This window comes from Ciona intestinalis, chromosome 10 (assembly GCF_000224145.3).
Source record: "Ciona intestinalis chromosome 10, KH, whole genome shotgun sequence".
Lineage (NCBI taxonomy): Eukaryota > Metazoa > Chordata > Ascidiacea > Phlebobranchia > Cionidae > Ciona > Ciona intestinalis.
In genome coordinates, this window is record NC_020175.2 from 1,455,890 (window position 1) to 1,475,052 (window position 19,163).

A 19,163-nucleotide genomic window follows, 5' to 3' on the forward strand; every position below is an offset into this window, starting at 1 on the left:
TAAGCGCGCCTGCCTTTAACCAATATATATAACGGTTCAAGGCTCGACGCTACCATTGTGGGCGTATGTGTCCTTAGGCAAGACACTTAACGACAATTGCTCCAACCCAGTGGTCACTAATGGGTTGTCCAAATTTTCAGCCATACATAAAAAAAATGAAAAAAATCCCCAAAAAATAATCACCCACAAGGTAACAACGTACATGGTAACTCGTAAACTGGCACGAGGTGTTAAACCCGTGTTATAACGACTGTCGTTTTCCGGTCACGCGAGGATATAGTATGTTACATTTATTCATTCATTTCAAAAATATTTAACCCAGAGTTAATACGTTCAAATACGTACCCAAAAAACGTTTGGTGGTTGACGACGGTTGTTTACAGAATTATATAACCGTATCATCACGCTTCTAAAAGAGCATTGTTAATTGATAAAAACACGATTGGGAAATATATGTGCTATTAGTATCCATCTCCACATTACTAAGTTTAAGTCCGTTTTTTTTTCTCTTTCGACAAATGCGATGTCTTTCTGTAATTTTCCCAACTTGTGTGCTTTCTCCTGATTGCTCATTTGGTATCACGTGGTCGTAGGTCAGACCACTGCAGCCTTGAAGTCAATCGTCGCTTGTTTATAAATAGCGTGGTCTACTGAGCGTTTATCGCTAATGTGGCGCCCACAGCCAAAAGCAGTATGATGTACTATAGTAGCACTATAAGCTATATAATACAGGCTATGGTTTAAAATGGCTCCTTAAATGCAAGTGGGTCAGTTCATTGTATTTGGTTCCGCTATTACTAAATAGATAATGGCTTAATGATTTAAGAGCTATCTCGATTCGGTGTGTTATTTTTTTAGGGAAAATGGCTTTCGCCTTTTTGTTGACCATATTTTTTTAACATAGCGCCTTTAACGACGGTCGTTTTTCTTATTTATTCCCGTATTTTTGTGTTAAAAAAATAAACTTATCTTAGTTAAAATAATCGAGGATACATATATAGGATAATCAATGTGTGTAAAGTGGCCCAAAAGTGCAAAGTTATTTCAAATATTTGTAATCGTAATTAACCGATTAAGTAAGGAGTTATATTCATTTCTGTATGAGTGAGGTCCTTGCTGAGAACCTGGATTTAGATCATGTCTAACTAATACGTTTTTATTTATTCACATATTTTTAGATTTGCAGGAAAATAACTCCAAAAATGCTTCGAATATTTGCTTTCGCTTCACAAATCTCTATGGAAACTTTGCTGACAAGCGCAGCTATTTTGACTTGCGTTCTATTCGTAGTGTATGATACATGGTGGCGATTCTTGGGTACCAGTGGCACGCTACGGGGTCGTAATGGATTCCCTGTATTTGGGTGTTTTCCCTTACTAGGGAAGAACAAAGAACGAGTCTTTATGAATTGGTCTCGCACCAGTTATGGGCCCATCTACTACGCGCGTCTTGGCGCCTCAAGGGTCTTGGTTTTAAACGGCTACGAAGCTGTTAGAGAAGCTCTTGTCTTGAGACCACAGGCTTTTGCGGGTCGTTGTAAAACTGAGTTGATGAAGTTACTGTACGAAGGCCAGCATGGTATAATGCAGCTTGATCATGGACCTATGTGGAAAGCACAGCGTAAGTTCGGACAAAATGCTCTTGGAAGCTTAGGCATGGGAAAGCGAAGTCTTCAGGTATTTACGCATTGTGGTCATGTATATATTACCCAGTTTTCCAATGCGCAAATTCTTACATTTATTACTTATTAAGTTATATATACGCTAACTCGTAAACAGGTACGAATTGTACGTGCAACAAAACTGCAAGCGGACACAAGGTGTATATGCAACAGAACACTGGTGTTATAGCGACTGTCGTTGCCGCCGTATGAGAATAAATAAGTTACATTCATCCACTCCACAGTCAAAAATCGTTAATGAGTTCAACTGCCTTTCTTCTACGCTCGAAGAAGAACTTTTAGCCAACGGTTCCAAGGGTGCCTATCTTGATGAAATGCTATGGTTGTATGCGGCAAACGTTATATCCCTGCTTATATTTAACGAAAGCTTTGACCCTGATAATGAGAAGTGGTTTGGGGCAATGAGAGAGAATATCAGGTCACACACGGCAAGGTAACTTTGTTCTCGCTATATAGCCCAAAGATACGGGTTCGAAGCTGTAATATACCTATTTTGATGATATTTTTTTTAACATAATGAACCCATGCAGGTTGTCCAAGTTGTCAGCCATCCATTTACAAAAAACAAACAATAAATAAATATCCCCCTTCTCGGTAACTCGTAAGTTACATATACGCGGTAGCTCGTAAGCAAGCACGATATGTATAAAACAGAACACCGGTGTTATGACGACTGACGTTGCCCGGTATGTGAGGATAAACAAGTTATACCTTTTTTTAATCAATGTTCCAGACGCGAGAGATTCCTGTACCTTCTCATGTACGTTCCATTTCTGAAGAATCTGCCGTTGGTTCGACAACAGCTCAATGTTACCATACAAGGTCGAAAAACCAAACTTGCAAAGTTCAAACAATTTGTTGAAAATCATCGACAATCACGTGACCCGGACGACCCCCGTGACTTTATAGACTGTTACCTAAATACAATGGACAGTAAATCGGCTAACGACAGGTTGGTTGCTTGTGTTTTTATTTATTCTATATTACAGTAAGGGCACATCACATACAAAACCCGTTGTGGTAAAGACATCTTGCTAAATCGGGTATAACTTGTACTTACATTCATAATCTTACTGTAACTTATTCTATAAGGGCGACGTTTTTTGGCGTAGCACGATTGAGAACCTATGGTGTAGTAGACTTAAAATGCTTGCGTCTGCTAATATTCTTAATAAGTGAGCTGCTATTCGCCCCTAAGCTATGATACCTGTAGTACTTAGGCCCGGTTTGACCTACTGCCCCAACTCAGTCTAAAAATATTCACACCTGCCCAATCTTTAAGAGTGCAATCATAAACTTGATTCCGTTTCATCAGTTTCACAGAAAAACAACTCCTATATTTCATGAACGACTTGTTTATTGCTGGCACTGAGACTTCATCCAACACAAATAGTTGGGCGCTTTTGCTTCTGCTGAAAAATCCTGAAGTCATGAAAAGGTTGAGGGATGAGATTGATTCTCTTGGGAGGGAACCTACCCTGGTAAGTGGATAGATGAAAAATAGGTGAAGGAACAAATGAATGAATGTTTGTAAATTTGTGGATAACTGTATTGGATTTGTAGGGCTGACAGTTTAGATAACTCATAAGGAACCTCTGGGTTAAAGTCAAACTTTGCACATAACACTGCAGTTATAGAATGCCAAAGTTAATAATTTTGATCTTTAACACCTTATATACGAACCAAGCTATAGCCTGCTTAAAACTGTTCCTCTCATCTCAGGAAGACGAGTATAAGATGCCATACACACGAGCTGTTATGCAGGAGATATTCCGTTACCGTCCTGCTCTACCTTGCAATATAATACCACGTAAAACAACGACAAGCATCGAACTCAACGGTCATAGCATACCAGCTGGTATGCCTGTTATCGCCAACTTATGGTCAGTACATCATGACCCCGTGACCTGGGCCCCTGACCCTGAAACATTTCGACCTGAACGTCATCTCAACCGTGACGGAGAGTTCATGACGTCAGATCACGTGATGCCGTTCTCAGTCGGCCTGCGGTCCTGCATCGGTCGCAACTTAGCGAGAAATGAACTTTTTATTTTCCTGACTTCTATTTTAAGGAGGTTCAATTTAGAGTTCGCTGATGGTTGTTATGTCGATGATATGACGGGTGAAAGTGGTTTGTTACTTCACCCACCACCTTATAAAGTGAAGGGTTCACTTCGGGCGTAGTTACCCAACTTTAACATATGCCCAGAGACATGACTTTTCCAATTGCAGATGCATATACGATTATTTTATTTATTTAAGCTTTTCTTCGTACACCGCTTGTATATCGCAGCTGGTTATTCAATTATTTTAATAGGTGTTTGGATTTAGATTACTATAACAAGTAAGATACAATCGGCTGTAGTTTGATTAAATTATTATTTATTTGAATATTTGCAATACATATACACTGCTTGAATACTACTGCACACCAAGCTATATAACACCCTGCAATTATAAGATCTTGTTTATTTGTGAAACCATTTTAATTGTACAGACACCAAAAACACTAGAAAAAAAATTGTACTTCCCTATAAATTATTAACTGTGGTCAAAATGTATAATCGGCGTACACAGATAGCCTGTACTATAAGCTAAATCTAATAATATCAATTTTTCTGTTTACAATGATACCCGTTTCGAATTATCTTCATTAAATTTATTCCGTTACGTCACAGGTGGTTCTTGCTCAAGTACGCGCATATATTATGGAAAAAAAAAACGGTGTCGTAATAGTATTTGCCAAAATTTACTATTAGTCTTCAAAGTCTCAATAAATTCTGGAGATTGAAATCTCGGATTTCCAAATGATAACAATCTTAAAGTAGCAAGCAAAGGCAATTTTGATCACGCCTTTACCTTGCTGCAACACCCGAATTATAGTCGTAGATAACGACAAAGCACCTTACAGTCAGCAAAGGCGTTAATTATTAATTAGACAGGAGCCAAGTGAGGGTTCCACGATCAAGGATAGAGGTGGAAAAGATTGTCTCGTCCAAGACACAAGGAATACAACCCAATGTAGCGAAACAACGTAAGCTTGAAGGGTTGTCCTTGTTTCTCCCCGTCTTCGACCACAGCTTTAACGACCCCCCGGGGAGCGAGGACACAGTTTTCCGTTGATTGCTTTTGCCACTGGATCGTTAACGCATTACAGGCAGATGTAAGACTAGCGTAGTTGGATCGGCGTTGATTAAATTACTTTTTTTCGAGGGATTCGTAGTGAAAGTTGCAAATCTGAACTAAGGGAGAGAAATGTATTTGCCAGACAGAGTATTATGTACATTAAAATATAGATTTATCTTTTAATTTGCCAGACAGATACGTTGATATATATTGCTATATACCCGGTATATTTTCGTCATTTTGCATATTTTTAAATCTTCGCTACCGTAAGCGAAAAGAAAAATGAAATTATTGTCATTAATAAATGCTGTACATATTAGTGACGTTGGTGGCACCTATAACGAGTTTAGTTAAAGGTATAGTTTAGAATACGTAATGGTTATAACTAGTTTTTAATCAATATGAACGATACGAACCTGTTGGTTTGTGGGAGAGTTTTACTTTAATTCTTTTTTTTGTCATCTCATTTTATACTAAATAAACAATATTTTACAGGATTGTACAACCGTATCTTCAGGACTGTAAAATAATGCTGTTAATGGGTAAACATACGACTAGGAAATATGGGATATTATGTGCTAACTGCAATCATCTTATAGTTGGGTTAATGGTATATTATTCATAAAAACGTCTGGCTGTTAGTGTGAAAAAAGTAGTTTTTCAATCAGCTGGACGCTGAAGCAAAATGTAGCGTCGTAAATATCAATAATTGAAGCTAAATGTCGTAATCAGTGACATTATTTTACCACCTAACTAACATTCAGAAGATCGTAGGAGTTCTTTGAAAGAAGCCAGTGTGTGTTAAGTTGATTAATAATTTATAAGAAAGCGGAAATGTTTCTACGGGTTACACACGTCATATTCTTCACAATATATGACTCGCTATTTTGAGGAGATAAATTCAATAATAAAATCGTTATTGTATAGACACTGCGTCGCATCCCATAGGTGTACAACTGTATATACATGGTAGGTAGGGATTTAGGGCTGAAGTCTATTTTCGCTACAACAGTCAAGACGCTGATCCGATTTCAAGATTATCCTTTTTCTTGTTCTTCTCAAATCGAAATCCACGGCGACTTTAAAGCTTAATGTTACATCCTGAGTCTTGACGCAATCATGTGCGTATACTGTGTATCATCGTGGCTGGGTGTTGCTGTATCATGCGCTGTATACACATGGTTTTGAATAATTTAACGGCCGTTGATGACACAGAGAAGAGAGCTGGGCGATTGATTCGTATATTACTGAACAGTAGTTGCGCACCGGAGATTGTAGGCGTAGTTCACGCTATCTTATGCGTGAAATTTGTGGGTTGTCAGCTAACTACGGAGGAATTAAGTCAATCAGAATCTGCAGCCAGTGTATGCTACATAGTTCTATGTAAAAATATGAACATTTTCGTTATCTCCTCAAATACAATAAAAAAAATCAAATTAATTAAAACAGCCAAAAGAAGGTAATTAACAGAACAACAACAGTCGTTAAAAATACCCTGTAAGAGTAAAAACATCGCGTCAAAGTGTTAATAAAAGCATGGTCGCCAGATCAACAAATATATTACGTATGTACAGCGTATATTATCACTACCACACATGGTGGTATAGTTTCTCTAAAATCTCTATAGTGTTCCTCTGCCTCAAAATTGCAGATTTGGGTAATACACCATGCGGGGGCAGATATAGGACACTTGTTCATTCTATTTTCTTGTTCGATTTGGTGGTAAACAAACAACGTTCAAAGTATTATGAAACCGTATGCTCAAAACTCCCATGGGTCGTTGTTAATTGTTTAAATCACGATTCGGATATTATGTGCTAAAGGTGTCCCATCTTCCCCACAGTACTATACATCGTATATCGCGTGTACATCAGATGAAACCATGTTGTTTTTTAATAAAATCTAAACCAAACTATCGTACCGGACGTCAAAACGGTAAGTTTTACAGATAAAAGATTAGGGTTATATAAAAAAAATGAGTTGAAAGCGATATGTGTGACTTTAGATTGCTATTATAAGTGACATACAGCAGACGGTAATCAAGTAAATGCTTATTTATTAATAGATTGTAATGCATCCATCCCTTGTACGTGTAACTTCAATTAAAACTTTCTTTAGTTTATCTTTAAAATAGTAAATTAATAATAATGTATCGGATATTGGTTTGTGGTAATGAGCCAGTCTTGCCTAAATATCAATGTCCCATGGCGTGACCATGATGTAAGACTTCACCCATATGAAACTTAGTAGAATGTATCTCGTTTATAATTGCTAACAAATGAGATGCATTAGAATGTGGTCATTTTATCCGATACATCTATTATCAACATGATTTCACAGTATCCCATTGTGTTTTGGCTGCGTTTGGGCACCAGTGCTGATCTAATGTGAACGTACGCGTATTCAGATCCAAAAATCTGTCGCTTTTCCAGCGGTTTGACTGATAGTTTTACGCTGACATTTTCGTGGCATGATCCGTCCGTTACAAACTATTAGTCTAGACCAGAGTGCTTTATCTTACTCCTAAAACGCTTTTTAACTAATTTACTTTTTTTCTCTGTTTGCATAACATTCCGAGCTTATTTGTAAATAAATAGCTAAAGTTGCAGAAAAATATTAATATAAAAGAAGATTTTTTTCGTCTCGTCTTTCTGTTCATTGTAGTTGGGTAGGTTTTTTGTTGTCAAAATTTGAAGGGTTTGTTTTTAATTCAATTATTTATGTCCCGTCTTACCCCGTCTGTTTTCGAATTGGTAAAATTGCAACTGGTGTGCGAATCGATAAACTACTTCTCGTGTGTTTTAATTTATTTTGTTGTCACTTAATAAAGGTATGATAGTATTAATTTTAGTATTGTCCCAAAGCGGTTATTATTGTCCCAAAGCGGTCATATATTTTAAGTTTAAAAATGTTGGGCAATATGTTCTTTAGGGTCCCATCTTTCTCCACTCTACTATACAGCATTACCGAGTAATAATATCCCATTGCCAAATATATAGCATTAGTGTTTTAAATTTTGGCGACATCTATCGCGTGGGTTTTACACAATGATCGATGCTCACGGTCGATACTTTAACGCCACCATCAAGAAGGTTTTGTCTGCGCGTTCAAACGTGATGTGCTGAGAAGTACAAGAACGTTTGTAACTCTTGTTATGCCTTGTCGCGCCCACATAGTATATTAATTATTCATAAACTATACGATGTTACACGATGCGACAATTGAGAAATAATATGTTTCATTTTTTTATACGTGCCTGAATCTACAAACCCATATGCCATATCTGTGCCTCTTATGACCTTTTAATTGATGATTTGCGGATGTATTTTAGTACCGCCCGTCATTTTCCATTTTTCGCGCGTAGTCTCGCTATATAAAAATACGTTTTAAATGTCTCTTCGTTTACGGAAGTGAGGATAGAAGAATAGTTACAATTATAGAGAAAAACCAGCAGCTATTAAAACACGCTTACGGAGAAAAACGTATTTGAACTTGTTTGGTAGAAAGTAGCGTGGTCGCTATACCGTGGAGACAACGAGAGCAGGCGAAAGTTTACTATCATATATTTTTGAGCAAGATAATCAGTTATAATTCACTTCAGCTTGGTTTTCTACTTTTATATAGTGAAAATAGAGTTTTTCAAATCGTTTGCACCAACATTGATGTTATGGCTGTTCTCTTCTTTCTTTACATAAAAGCTTCATATTTTATACTAACAATATTTAATTACAACCCCAAATCTGGTAATATTTATATCTACAGGTATAAGGTATAGGTTTTTATAGGGGAATACGTTACGTTACCATGAGAGTGTTCATAGCTCTAATCCTTCTGAACTCGAACGCCTCCATCTTGGCAAAATTACTTCAATGTCTAAATGATGTTTGTTCAGAACGGGGTTGGTCAGGTTAGATGAGATTTATTTGTTACAATTTGCTACAGTTATTCTTGCATGAGTAGGCCTATACTCTAGTAAAATTACTTGATGTAGATCAAGTATAAAATCGCAAAAAAGTATCCTTGCGTGGCGGGGCTTTCAACAACCGTTTTAACACGGGTGTTCTGTTCCATATACCTCGCGTGTCCGCTAAAATTACAGCGTTTGTAACTTTGTAGGTGATTTTTGTTGTATGAACAATCCATTGGTGAATCCTGGGTTGAAGAGAAACGACACAACAAAGAACGTTTTTTTCAAATATATATTTGTTTCAATATATTGTAGGGTTGGATGAGTCGATTCCAAGACCTTGTGAACCACGTAATGATATGTTGAACGTGGCTGAAACAGGAACCGTCACAGTAGAACCTTCGAATGCTACTTGTGGATTTCCTAAAAGATCAAAGTTCTGTAGCTTGGTAAGTGTATTCATATTTACCAACAAACTTCTATACGTGGAAGATATCATACCTACAACCCCGAATCTGTTATTATTAAACGCCAGATTTAATCTTATATCATTGTACACACTAAGCATATACTTTGGTTATATGCCTATACCACGTCGCCGGCTTATTGACCAGTGGTACTAATGGGTTGTATAAATTTTTAAACATACAAAAATATAAAAGTTACATTTATTGATTAACTTAAAATCCTAGCTCTGTAAATTATTCTTTCTATTTCGGTCAGGGCGAAAACTAATAAGAATGCGCCATATTTAGATCCGATATGATAATACGGTATAATGATGAGACCATTATCGCATTTTGACGGTAATTGATAACTCTATATAGGTGTTTCTTAGGTGAGGGAATAAATAATTGAAATTTTATTGATCATAAGTTTTATTGAGTTGCTTGCACCGCAGAATTCTGAAGGAAAGCATGAGAATTTATAACTTGAAAGAATTTTGTGTTGAAATTGTATTATAACTGAGTTTGTTTTGATATTAAAAAGGACAACTCCAGTGTCTAATTAGATAGCGCACCGTAATAAGGCCTCACCCATATAGAACAGAAAAATGCCAACATATATAAACAGGCACAAATTGGTAATAATTTGGTGTGTTTTGATGAAACGCAATATCACACACATATATATATAATAGAACTTCGTCGGTTATAACCTTACTCAAATAAAAACAGATTCCAAAAGTAAAGTAACTCATTTACGGTCCCGCAGAAAAATCATCTTTCATGCCTCTCATGTGACAGCTCACGAAAAGATTTAAGTCACGACCCAAATCATATGATCGACGCCATTAAATGGACATGGTGGCAAAGCAAAAGTAATCCCGGTCCACCAGGTCGACCGCTTGAAGTCAATGTGTCGATTGCGCTGCCTATGAAGTTTATTCTTACAGGTAACGTACGACGTGACTTAATTATTTGAAATATTTTTGGGTGCTTGGGTATGTATACACTGGCTTAAAACCAAGACATCAATGCAGTTCCATTTTAGGTATGACTAAACAATAATTTAAATTTAATTGAAGAACAATATCCTTGAAAAAACGCCCTATACTCGGTGTCATTGTTAGGAAAGTGTGGCAACTCTGGTCTTTGATGCTTGATGCTGCTGCCCGTTAGCGTATGTGTTCTTTGGCAAAACGCTTAAACTATATATAGTTGCTTTAACCCATCGGTGACTAATAGGTTATATAAAGTGTCGGCCATACTTTAAACAACAATACAAAAAAATAAAACAAGATACGTGATGTAAGTGGGTACAAAGTGAATGAAACAAAACACCCGTGTTATAACAGCTGCTGATTTTCCACCACGTGATTATAAATAAATCCATGCATTCGTTCACACAGATGACGTCATCATAGATTTCTACGATGGGCGACCTCAAGTGATGATGGTGGAAAAGTCATCCGACCATGGAATCACGTGGTTACCGCTGCAATACTTCGCTGACAACTGCCTCGCTCGCTTTGGGATGCCTGCCAAGTAAATTTTATTTGTTTTGTCCTCGGTTTGTTACTTTCACTTTACTAAGAGATAAAGCCATGTTAGAAGTCCAGAAAAAGAGGTTTATTGTTATCTCTTCATGGTGCAACGACATTTCCCAAAAAAAATGACGACTGTATGAGCAAGTCGTATCCAAATATTATATAGTGGTTTGATGTAAAAGTTTGCAAATTATAAGTTCGAACTAATGTCTTTCCACACAAGATGTGATACTGCCGGCACCTTAAATCCCATATTTTCTAATCGTGCTTTACAATTAAGAATGAATTATGAGAATATCGATATAGAGTTCTGTAAATGTTTTGTTTATTACCAAACGAGACGATAAAAAAGCAATGAAAATGTAAACCTATTTACCTTATGACATTACAACCCAAAATAGCTTATATAGTAGGGTAGGGGAAGATGGGACACCTTTAGCAGAGAATATCTAAATATCCTGATCGTGTTTTGAATTAACAACGGTCTATGGGAGTCGTGAGGATACGGTTTTACAATTATTTAAATTTTCTTAAACTACCAAATGTGACGAGAAAGTAGAATGATAAGGTGTCCCATCTTCCCCCATCCTACTATATATACCAAGAACGGAGTGTTGTACTATATTATATCGTTTTGCTCTCATTTTCCAGATCGTTATAACTAATATTATCTTCGTAGTTGTGTTTTATTAATTCAGGTCTTTACCGAATCTTTACAATTTATTTTCAGAGACACGGAAAGCACTTTTTCAACATTTACTGAAGCTTTATCGCCGTTTTGCACCGAAGATTGCAGCATTAACGATAGTTGGGACAGTACAGACATTACTCGTGTCTCTGTATCTAACCGACTCACCGATTTGCTTATCCTTGGCTTGGAAAAGGTATCCATCTGTTAATTCTCTCCTAGAGGCTGTTTTGTAAACGTAAACACACCAAGGGGACATCTCCTTATCATGTTAGTTTTAAAGGATTACACCCAATGCATAATTCATATTCTCTTTAGGAAGAAATGTGCGGAGCCTTGGAGAACAACACTTTAGGTCTAAGGAGTTTTTTAGAGATCACCAACCTCCGTATTCGTCTTATCCGACCTCCAGTGATGCAGTGGAACAAATCAAATGGAAAACAAAGTCATCTAAGCTCTTCTTATCATTACGGAATTAAGAAAGTGCAAATCAACGCAAGGTGAGGTCGATTGAATCAAGGCGGTTGTTCTTGAATTTTTTGATGGGCACGTTTGGGGTTATGTGTCAACTCGGGCCTACATTTTAGTTCCATTGGTGTGTCTCAACGCATGATATTACTATCCTTCATACAGAAACGAACTACATTTATAGGTGTCTATAATAGCTACAGTTTGGTCTGCATATTATTTAATAAATAGAATAAAGTTTTACTTTTTGTTCTAAATAGAATAAGTTTTACTTTATTCTATTTACTCCGCGGCTTATACATTCCAGATCCCTATCGCCATGGAATTTTATCTCTTAAGTAATGTAATGTCATGCCAGTTTATCGTGCTCTTCCTTAACCAATTTTATCAATCGAAATACTGCTTTACTAAACTTGATCTCCTTACTTTATTCTAATGTTAAAATTGATACTATGTTACGCTACATATTCTAGATGTCAATGTAACGGTCATGCCAGTTCATGCGTGTACGAAGGTAAATCAGCAAGATGTGAATGCCAGCATGATACTGTAGGAAAGCAATGTGAGAAATGTCGACCTTTGTTTTGGATGACGTCATGGCGACAAGGAAGTTTCTTCCCGAAGCGTGAAAGAGGAACCGCTAATCCTTGTGAGTTATAATCAATTCCATATGGGTGAGGTCATTATATCAGCAGCCCTGATGTTAAGGCCACATATTTGTCCATTAACCCAAACATGTGTGTCCCATAGTTGAGGTGCTTAAAATAATTGGTTGGTCAACAATAAGCAAAACTTAACTGTCCACGAAGTTACACACGAAGTCACTTGCAATCGAACAAGGTGTATGAAACATCCGTGTTATAACAATTGTCGTTGCGCCGCCACGTGAAGCTAATTTTTATTAATTTATCAAAGTAAAGTAGAAATGTACAAACATACTGTGTAATATAATAGTGTATATTATTATTAAAGCAACGACAATATAACCCAAACTTTCCTATACGTACGTTTCAAAACATTCAGGTTTATCTTCGTATTCGAAGTGGTACAGAGACAAGCTGTTCAAAGAGGTGTTGTTTACTCCCAACGATTTCCAAAACGCGAAAGCCCTGCAACTGCCAGAGCCGTGCCAATGTAATAAACATAGCGAACGGTGTGAACTTGTAAGCGTTGTAGGAATGCTGTGTGTGGATTGCAGACATAATACGGAAGGGGAAAACTGCCATAGATGTAAGAACAGATTCTACAGGAATGCAAACGTACCGATTAACGACACACGAACATGTAAACGTAAGTGCTATCAGACATTCCGAAAAAATATCTCCTATATAGTTGGGGTGGGGGGGGGGAGGGGGGAGGGGGGAATGGGACACTCTTCAATGTATTATGCCGTCCCGATTGGTAGTGAACATAGAAAATTCACAGAGTTGACTGTATTCTCACGACACCCATAGACCGATGTTAATTGTTTAAAACATGACTAAGATACTTGGATTTTATGTCCTTAAAGTGTCCCCTGCCTCCGCCCTACAATATAAATAGGTTGTTTTTATACTATATTGCTATAAATATACATAGGTGGCTTATTGAAGCATGACGCATTACCTTACATACAAACGGAATTGTAATTTTCAAAGCTAATTAACTTGGCTAATATCTTTGTATATAGTCTAACCGACTCTAACCTATAACCAGAATAGTCGATATACGATAATTAACAGCTTATTTAATTAATTAACCGTACTTGAGCTTGTCGTGTTTTGCAAAAAAAAGCCTGCCTTATACCTCCACACACAAGCAAGAAGGCCGTTTAAATTAAACATCAGCGCAATTCGTTTTCTTTCCGGTTGGCGTGTCGGTTCCGGCTGTTTGGTCGTCGAACCTTTAACATAAGAGATAAAATCTCGGTCTTTTACCTTGCGCTTCATGTTTATGAATGCACACAAAATTAGTAAAGATGGGCATGTAACAACTCGTTTTAGCTCGTAATAAAATAGGCACGAGGTGTATATAACTGTTTGATTTAATTTGTAATTAAATGGGGGCTGTATGAAAATGTATTAACACCCACGTAATAACGACTGTCGTTTGCTGCAGCAAGCGCGGATAAATAAGTTACATTTATTTAGAGGCAGGAGTATGGATAGTGTTACCACTAACTCGTACCTGCCTAGTGTAAGACAGACAAGCCATTAAATATTAAAGAAGGTTTATATTTCGCATTTCGTATATAATACCTTCTACTGCGTAACTTGTAATTAGATACATTCATTGCATGTCTATTCGTGGAACTAATAAATAATAACACAACATTAATTTCATATGTAAGGTAACAATGTATTAATATATTGATAAAAATATGCGATGTCGGATAAGCGTGCTGATAAATGACTGAATGTATATATATAGGGTGGGAAAAGATGGGACACTTTGTCAGACGAGACTTTATTTGATTTTTTTTACGGACCCCACTTAATGATATTCAGAAAAATAATGTTACAGAATTTTTTGACAGTTTTATCAGGTCATTAGAAATGCGCTTTAAAGTCGATTAAATATTTAAAAAAGTTAAAGAGTAATAGTATTTTTGGGCAGTTCAAAATGCAAAATAGTAAGGTGCTAATTTAAATGCTCGCGAAATCATTAAAAGCCGATGGAATTTCATAATAGTTTGCGAGTGTGAACGATTAACCTAGTTTCATAAGTACATAAAAAAAAACTAGTATTTCGTACACTTTGATTTTTTTCTGATAGAACTAGTTTTAGTTGTGAAAAAAAAGAGATATAAACATGAAAAAAACAGGCAGGGGTCAATATCACTTTAATTTAAAATAAAACAATAAAAAATGTCGTTTTAATATTTTATGTATAAAGTTTACATGGCAAACAAACTAGCACAGCCGTTTATTTCAGTATAGGTTAACTACAAGTAAAGAATACTGAATATAAAAATATATATATATTGGAACACCTTTTCATTATATTTTCTCGTCCCATTAGGTAGTAAACAAAGAACATTCAAAGAATTATTAAACCGCATTCTTACGACTCCCATAGGCCGTTGTTAATTGTTTAAAACACGATCAGGATATTTGGATATTAGGTGTAAAATATGTCCCATTTTACCCCACTTTACTATATTTGATGTCCCATCTATCTATTGTGCGAATCGCGAAATAACTCCTCGCGTGAGTTTTAACATGAATGTAACTTTCTTATTATCGTCGCGTGGCCAGAAAATGGCAGTCGTTATAACTCGGGTGTTCATACACCTTGTGTCAGCTTATACATATTATCAAGTACGTTACTTTGTTGATAGTTATTTTTTTGTGTAATTTTTAAGTGTGGCTGATGATTTCGACAACTCATTAGTGACCACGAGGTTGAAGCAATTGCCGTTAAGTGTCTTGCCCAAAGACACATACGCCCACACTGGTAGCAGCGACGAATCTTCAACCCATTACCTCTGGGTTATAGACATCCGCACTAACCAACTGTGTTACGACCCCAATAAGTTTTTTAACATATTTTTTAAATTGTTGTCAAATATTAAAGAAATGTTAGAACTAATTTGTGATATCACGCAAAACCGTCATGTATTTTGATTTTGGAAATATTGGGCAACATGCTGTGCTTAAGTGTCTCATCTTCCCCCACTCCACTATATAATTTGTTTATCTTCGCATGATGGAGCAACGACAGCCTTTGTTACACGGGTTTTCTGTTTCATACACATCGTGTTCGCTTAAATCATGTTCATTTTACTTGTACAAAACCGCAGCTACAACAAGAGATATCATTAGTGGGCCGTGATAAAACTAATTATCTTTATAATGAAAATGAATAACAAAAAAACAGGGCAACAAAACGACCAATGAAAATAATTAAACCGTAGTTGCTAAATCTTTTTGATATTTACGATTGCGCCATCGTAAATATCATACACATCGTTATATTGAAGGTTTAATAAACTAGAAGATGTATTATTTTACAAAAATAAGAAGTAAGGGTTAGAAACACAACACGTTCAGACAGGGTTTTATGGAAGAATTGATTGGTGAACTGAAATTTGAACAAAAACAATAACAGAAGGAATAACGCATCTTTAGTTAAAACTTTAAAAGTAGTTACGATTTCATAGCGTGGGCTAACACTGCCTATGATACTACGAAATTAAAGTATACCACAATCCACTAACGAGAACTTGGAACGTTCTTTTGGTTGGTACCACGTCGCGGACGCCATTTTGTAATGGCTTGGCAGCAAACATCACTCTACGGCCAAAATATAATTAACACATTGGAACACTGGCCGTACTTTTGTTTAGCATAAGTAATGAGCCAACTCTCGCCTACACCACAGATGCTCTGGCTGTCTCGTAAACCTCGCCCGCATGAAATACAACATAACTTATAACAACAACATGAGACTGGCATAAAACCACACTTAATTAGTGGCAATACAGTCCTTTGGCCCACAATACAAGAACGCAAATTCTTGGAAGAGATGTTTTATTTACGACCAATGGCCATCTTGTTATGCCATGCTTTTTTTTTCTTTTGGAAAAAAAACTTATTGTATTCCTTCAATAACACCTTAACCACAATAACCAGTTTTGTAGCGTATACTTTGTTGGACCGTGAGAATATACTGCCAAATAATATTGTACATTAAATTTGTTTTGTCTATCATTAAATGGGTACCCATAAAATAAGGTTTACAAAAGTCCCGGTATGCAGAGTTCCGTCTTCCTCCACCACCTTACTATATGAAATATTTTCTTGGTGTATTTTATTGGCGAATTTCCAAACATATTCAAGCGCCGTAATTCGGACGTCATATTTTCATGCGTTATTTATATCTCCGCTTCCAAGTGTCTTTAATGATTGATATGTTTATATACATTGGCTAAGCACATGATATTTTTATCTCAGCTTGCAAATGTGACCGAGTTGGCTCATATGGAAAATGGTGCAGATCTCACGGCCAATGCAACTGCAGACCTAACTTTGTGGGTAGAACGTGCAACAGGTGTAAATCTGGTTGCTATCGAATAAACAGATCGTGTAAAAGTAAGACAACGTTTTGTTGTTTATGATGCAAGAACTGTGTATGCCAAGTAGGCGTTGGATTTAAATGAATATAATATATTTTGGAGTAGCAACGACAGTCATTATAACACGTGTCCACTTCCGAGTCACTCCTGATACTTCAAATAAAGTTGTTGTTAAATAAAGCTATTATCACTCCACTTTCATAGTGTGTTTGTACAATGTAGTCTCTAATTAATAGCATAAAGTGTCTGTACAAAACAAGGACATTGAAACTATTTTTAATCTCTTTGGAACAGGCAATTAAAAAGTTCTGATTGCAACAGACACGTTTTTTTTATTTATATGTCGTATTTTCTTCAGAAATTACGAATAAGTGCAACTCTGCGGCAACATGCGCTGGACGAACAGATGAGAACCAGATCCTTCGAAATCCTTTCTTGGCTTGCGTTTTCACCCCTGCCGGTTGGTGTTCATGCTCAAACCATATATTTGTAAACTGCACTGCCATGGCACCCTTTCAAAGCAGAAATACAACGAGGACCAACTTGAAAGATAATGGAAGCAGCGCGTGTACCTGTATAGGGACGAAACATTTTTTACACTTATTAACTTTTCTGACCCTCTTCTTTATTATATGATGCCTATCGTTGTAGTTTTCGAAGCGCAGCTACTATCAGAGACAGAACTGTTGTCGTAGATTGAAAATGAAGGTACCAGTACGGCAGTACATCATCACTTATTTAATCTCGCCTTATCGCCTAGGTGGACAAAGCAAGAATTTTAACACTTGTGATATATTTTGCAACGTGTGTAAAGCGAACAAGCGACGCTTTCCGTTCTCCTAAAACAATTTAGTATTTGCGCGCACTTTTCATTATTTTACTTTTTACTGATCTCTTGCTTTGAGCCGATAAAAAGATTCCAATATTCTTTTGTTTCTCTGAAAAAATCCCCGAATGCAGTACCAGAAACATAGACATCCGATAAACAATAACAAACGCTAAACGTTTGACTGCATTCAGCATGACATGGTTGTCTCTTCGAAGAAGGAGATTAATAGAGATTTAAATGTACTATAAGTCATTAAGAAATGACAACACCAGAAACAAATAAAATCGTTGCAGAATTTAACGAACCGGGGCTTACAGCAGAAGAAAAAACGAAACGAGTAAGTTTATGGTATTCATAGTTTACATATAGCATAGGGTTAAGCTTAGGTTTTAGAACGTTTAGATTGCGTTACTATACTACATATACTAACCTTATATGTACCATTGCAAGTGTCAATTTCGTTTTCTGTGTATTACATTGGTCATTGGCTTGCCCATTGGGATCATCTTGTATGCGATTGGTTTGTATGGCTACTACTTTGTGATTTATATATAGGCCTATATATGTCTACTGTGTGTATAGCATTAACATTCATTAGGCTACTGTGGGATTCTACCTAGTTAGCAGTAGCACTCGACTGTGGGGTAAGATGGGTACTGTTAACATATAAAATCTTTTAGGATATTTCCTGATTGTATTTTAACAATTAACAATGATATTGTTAAGAGTTGTACGGCTACGGTTTTATAACTCTATGAACATTGTTGAAAACGCCAACTTTGTTCTATATGGTTCCTAGTCCCCAATCTCTAACCTCTATATACCTTTACCTAAATGCCTGTTTTTTTATCTTGTGTTTTTTTTAAAGTAACAATCTAAACACATTAAACAGGTGAAGCAGTTTATTGAGACATGCATTGAGCAAAGCACCCACACTCACATAGATGAAAAGTTTATGATCACAAAAGGTTATGTGATGCAATCGCATGATAAGCTTTTCACGTGCACAAAGTGTGATTACAAAACTAGAAGGGTAGATCATATGAGACAACATCTGGCTTCACATTTCAAGGTAAACTTAAAACAAACGCTGATGGTTTTAAAGGATGTATCTCATGTATGCCACCCATATTTTTACATGACGAGCAACGGCAGTGACACAGGTGTTAGTGCTAGATCAAAATGACGCTTGTTCTTTGGAAAACTGAATGCTGTTGACACCTTGATTTTTGGGTGAAATTTGAACTGTAAAAGTACATCACGGTTTTTAAATCAAGTCTACTAAAAACTTTTAAATGCTATGATGCATTTTTCAAACATTATATTAATAGATAATTTATTCTCCTTTTAAATAAAACCAACTACAAAGCTTATGAATGTTTTTGTAACATTTTTTTCAGAAGCTTATTTATATACTC

At 36.4% G+C, this 19,163-nt stretch overlaps 3 protein-coding genes across 4 annotated transcripts; all 3 read left to right on the forward strand.

The window, feature by feature from the left end:
• The first annotated feature begins 657 nt into the window (after positions 1 to 657).
• LOC100186646 (cytochrome P450 2C15-like) lies at positions 658 to 4,417 on the forward strand. The gene is made up of 5 exons (XM_002123482.3): positions 658 to 1,676; positions 1,906 to 2,114; positions 2,415 to 2,633; positions 2,997 to 3,162; positions 3,404 to 4,417. Exons 1-5 carry the CDS (start codon positions 1,203 to 1,205, stop codon positions 3,863 to 3,865), a joined length of 1,530 nt encoding a protein of 509 aa, XP_002123518.1. The 5' UTR covers positions 658 to 1,202; the 3' UTR covers positions 3,866 to 4,417.
• A 4,133-nt stretch (positions 4,418 to 8,550) lies between these two features.
• Positions 8,551 to 18,016, forward strand: LOC100178743 (netrin-G2). Of its 2 annotated transcripts, XM_026836432.1 has the most exons (10): positions 8,551 to 8,714; positions 9,030 to 9,163; positions 9,930 to 10,110; positions 10,567 to 10,702; positions 11,435 to 11,588; positions 11,711 to 11,892; positions 12,334 to 12,509; positions 12,884 to 13,150; positions 16,795 to 16,932; positions 17,275 to 18,016. In XM_026836432.1, exons 1-10 carry the CDS (start codon positions 8,612 to 8,614, stop codon positions 17,550 to 17,552), a joined length of 1,749 nt encoding a protein of 582 aa, XP_026692233.1. In that variant the 5' UTR covers positions 8,551 to 8,611; the 3' UTR covers positions 17,553 to 18,016. The 2 variants fall into 2 exon arrangements, with proteins under 2 accessions (XP_026692233.1, XP_026692234.1); XM_026836433.1 differs by lacking the exons at positions 16,795 to 16,932; positions 17,275 to 18,016 and adding an exon at positions 15,204 to 15,242.
• LOC113474625 lies at positions 17,910 to 18,946 on the forward strand. Its single transcript, XM_026836451.1, has 2 exons — positions 17,910 to 18,082; positions 18,638 to 18,946. Exons 1-2 carry the CDS (start codon positions 18,005 to 18,007, stop codon positions 18,929 to 18,931), a joined length of 372 nt encoding a protein of 123 aa, XP_026692252.1. The 5' UTR covers positions 17,910 to 18,004; the 3' UTR covers positions 18,932 to 18,946.
• Positions 18,947 to 19,163: the final 217 nt, after the last annotated feature.

Bases quoted from the DNA above. Each gene is read 5' to 3' on its own strand.
- LOC100186646 (XM_002123482.3), top strand. From the start codon at position 1,203: ATGCTTCGAATATTTGCTTTCGCTTCACAAATCTCTATGGAAACTTTG. The intron at 1,677-1,905 runs GTATTTACGCAT...TCCACTCCACAG, and splicing joins TGGGAAAGCGAAGTCTTCAG to TCAAAAATCGTTAATGAGTT. The intron at 2,634-2,996 runs GTTGGTTGCTTG...CCGTTTCATCAG, and splicing joins AGTAAATCGGCTAACGACAG to TTTCACAGAAAAACAACTCC.
- LOC100178743 (XM_026836432.1), top strand. From the start codon at position 8,612: ATGAGAGTGTTCATAGCTCTAATCCTTCTGAACTCGAACGCCTCCATC. The intron at 8,715-9,029 runs GTTAGATGAGAT...AATATATTGTAG, and splicing joins TTCAGAACGGGGTTGGTCAG to GGTTGGATGAGTCGATTCCA. The intron at 11,589-11,710 runs GTATCCATCTGT...TATTCTCTTTAG, and splicing joins TTATCCTTGGCTTGGAAAAG to GAAGAAATGTGCGGAGCCTT.
- LOC113474625 (XM_026836451.1), top strand. From the start codon at position 18,005: ATGACAACACCAGAAACAAATAAAATCGTTGCAGAATTTAACGAACCG. The intron at 18,083-18,637 runs GTAAGTTTATGG...CACATTAAACAG, and splicing joins CAGAAGAAAAAACGAAACGA to GTGAAGCAGTTTATTGAGAC.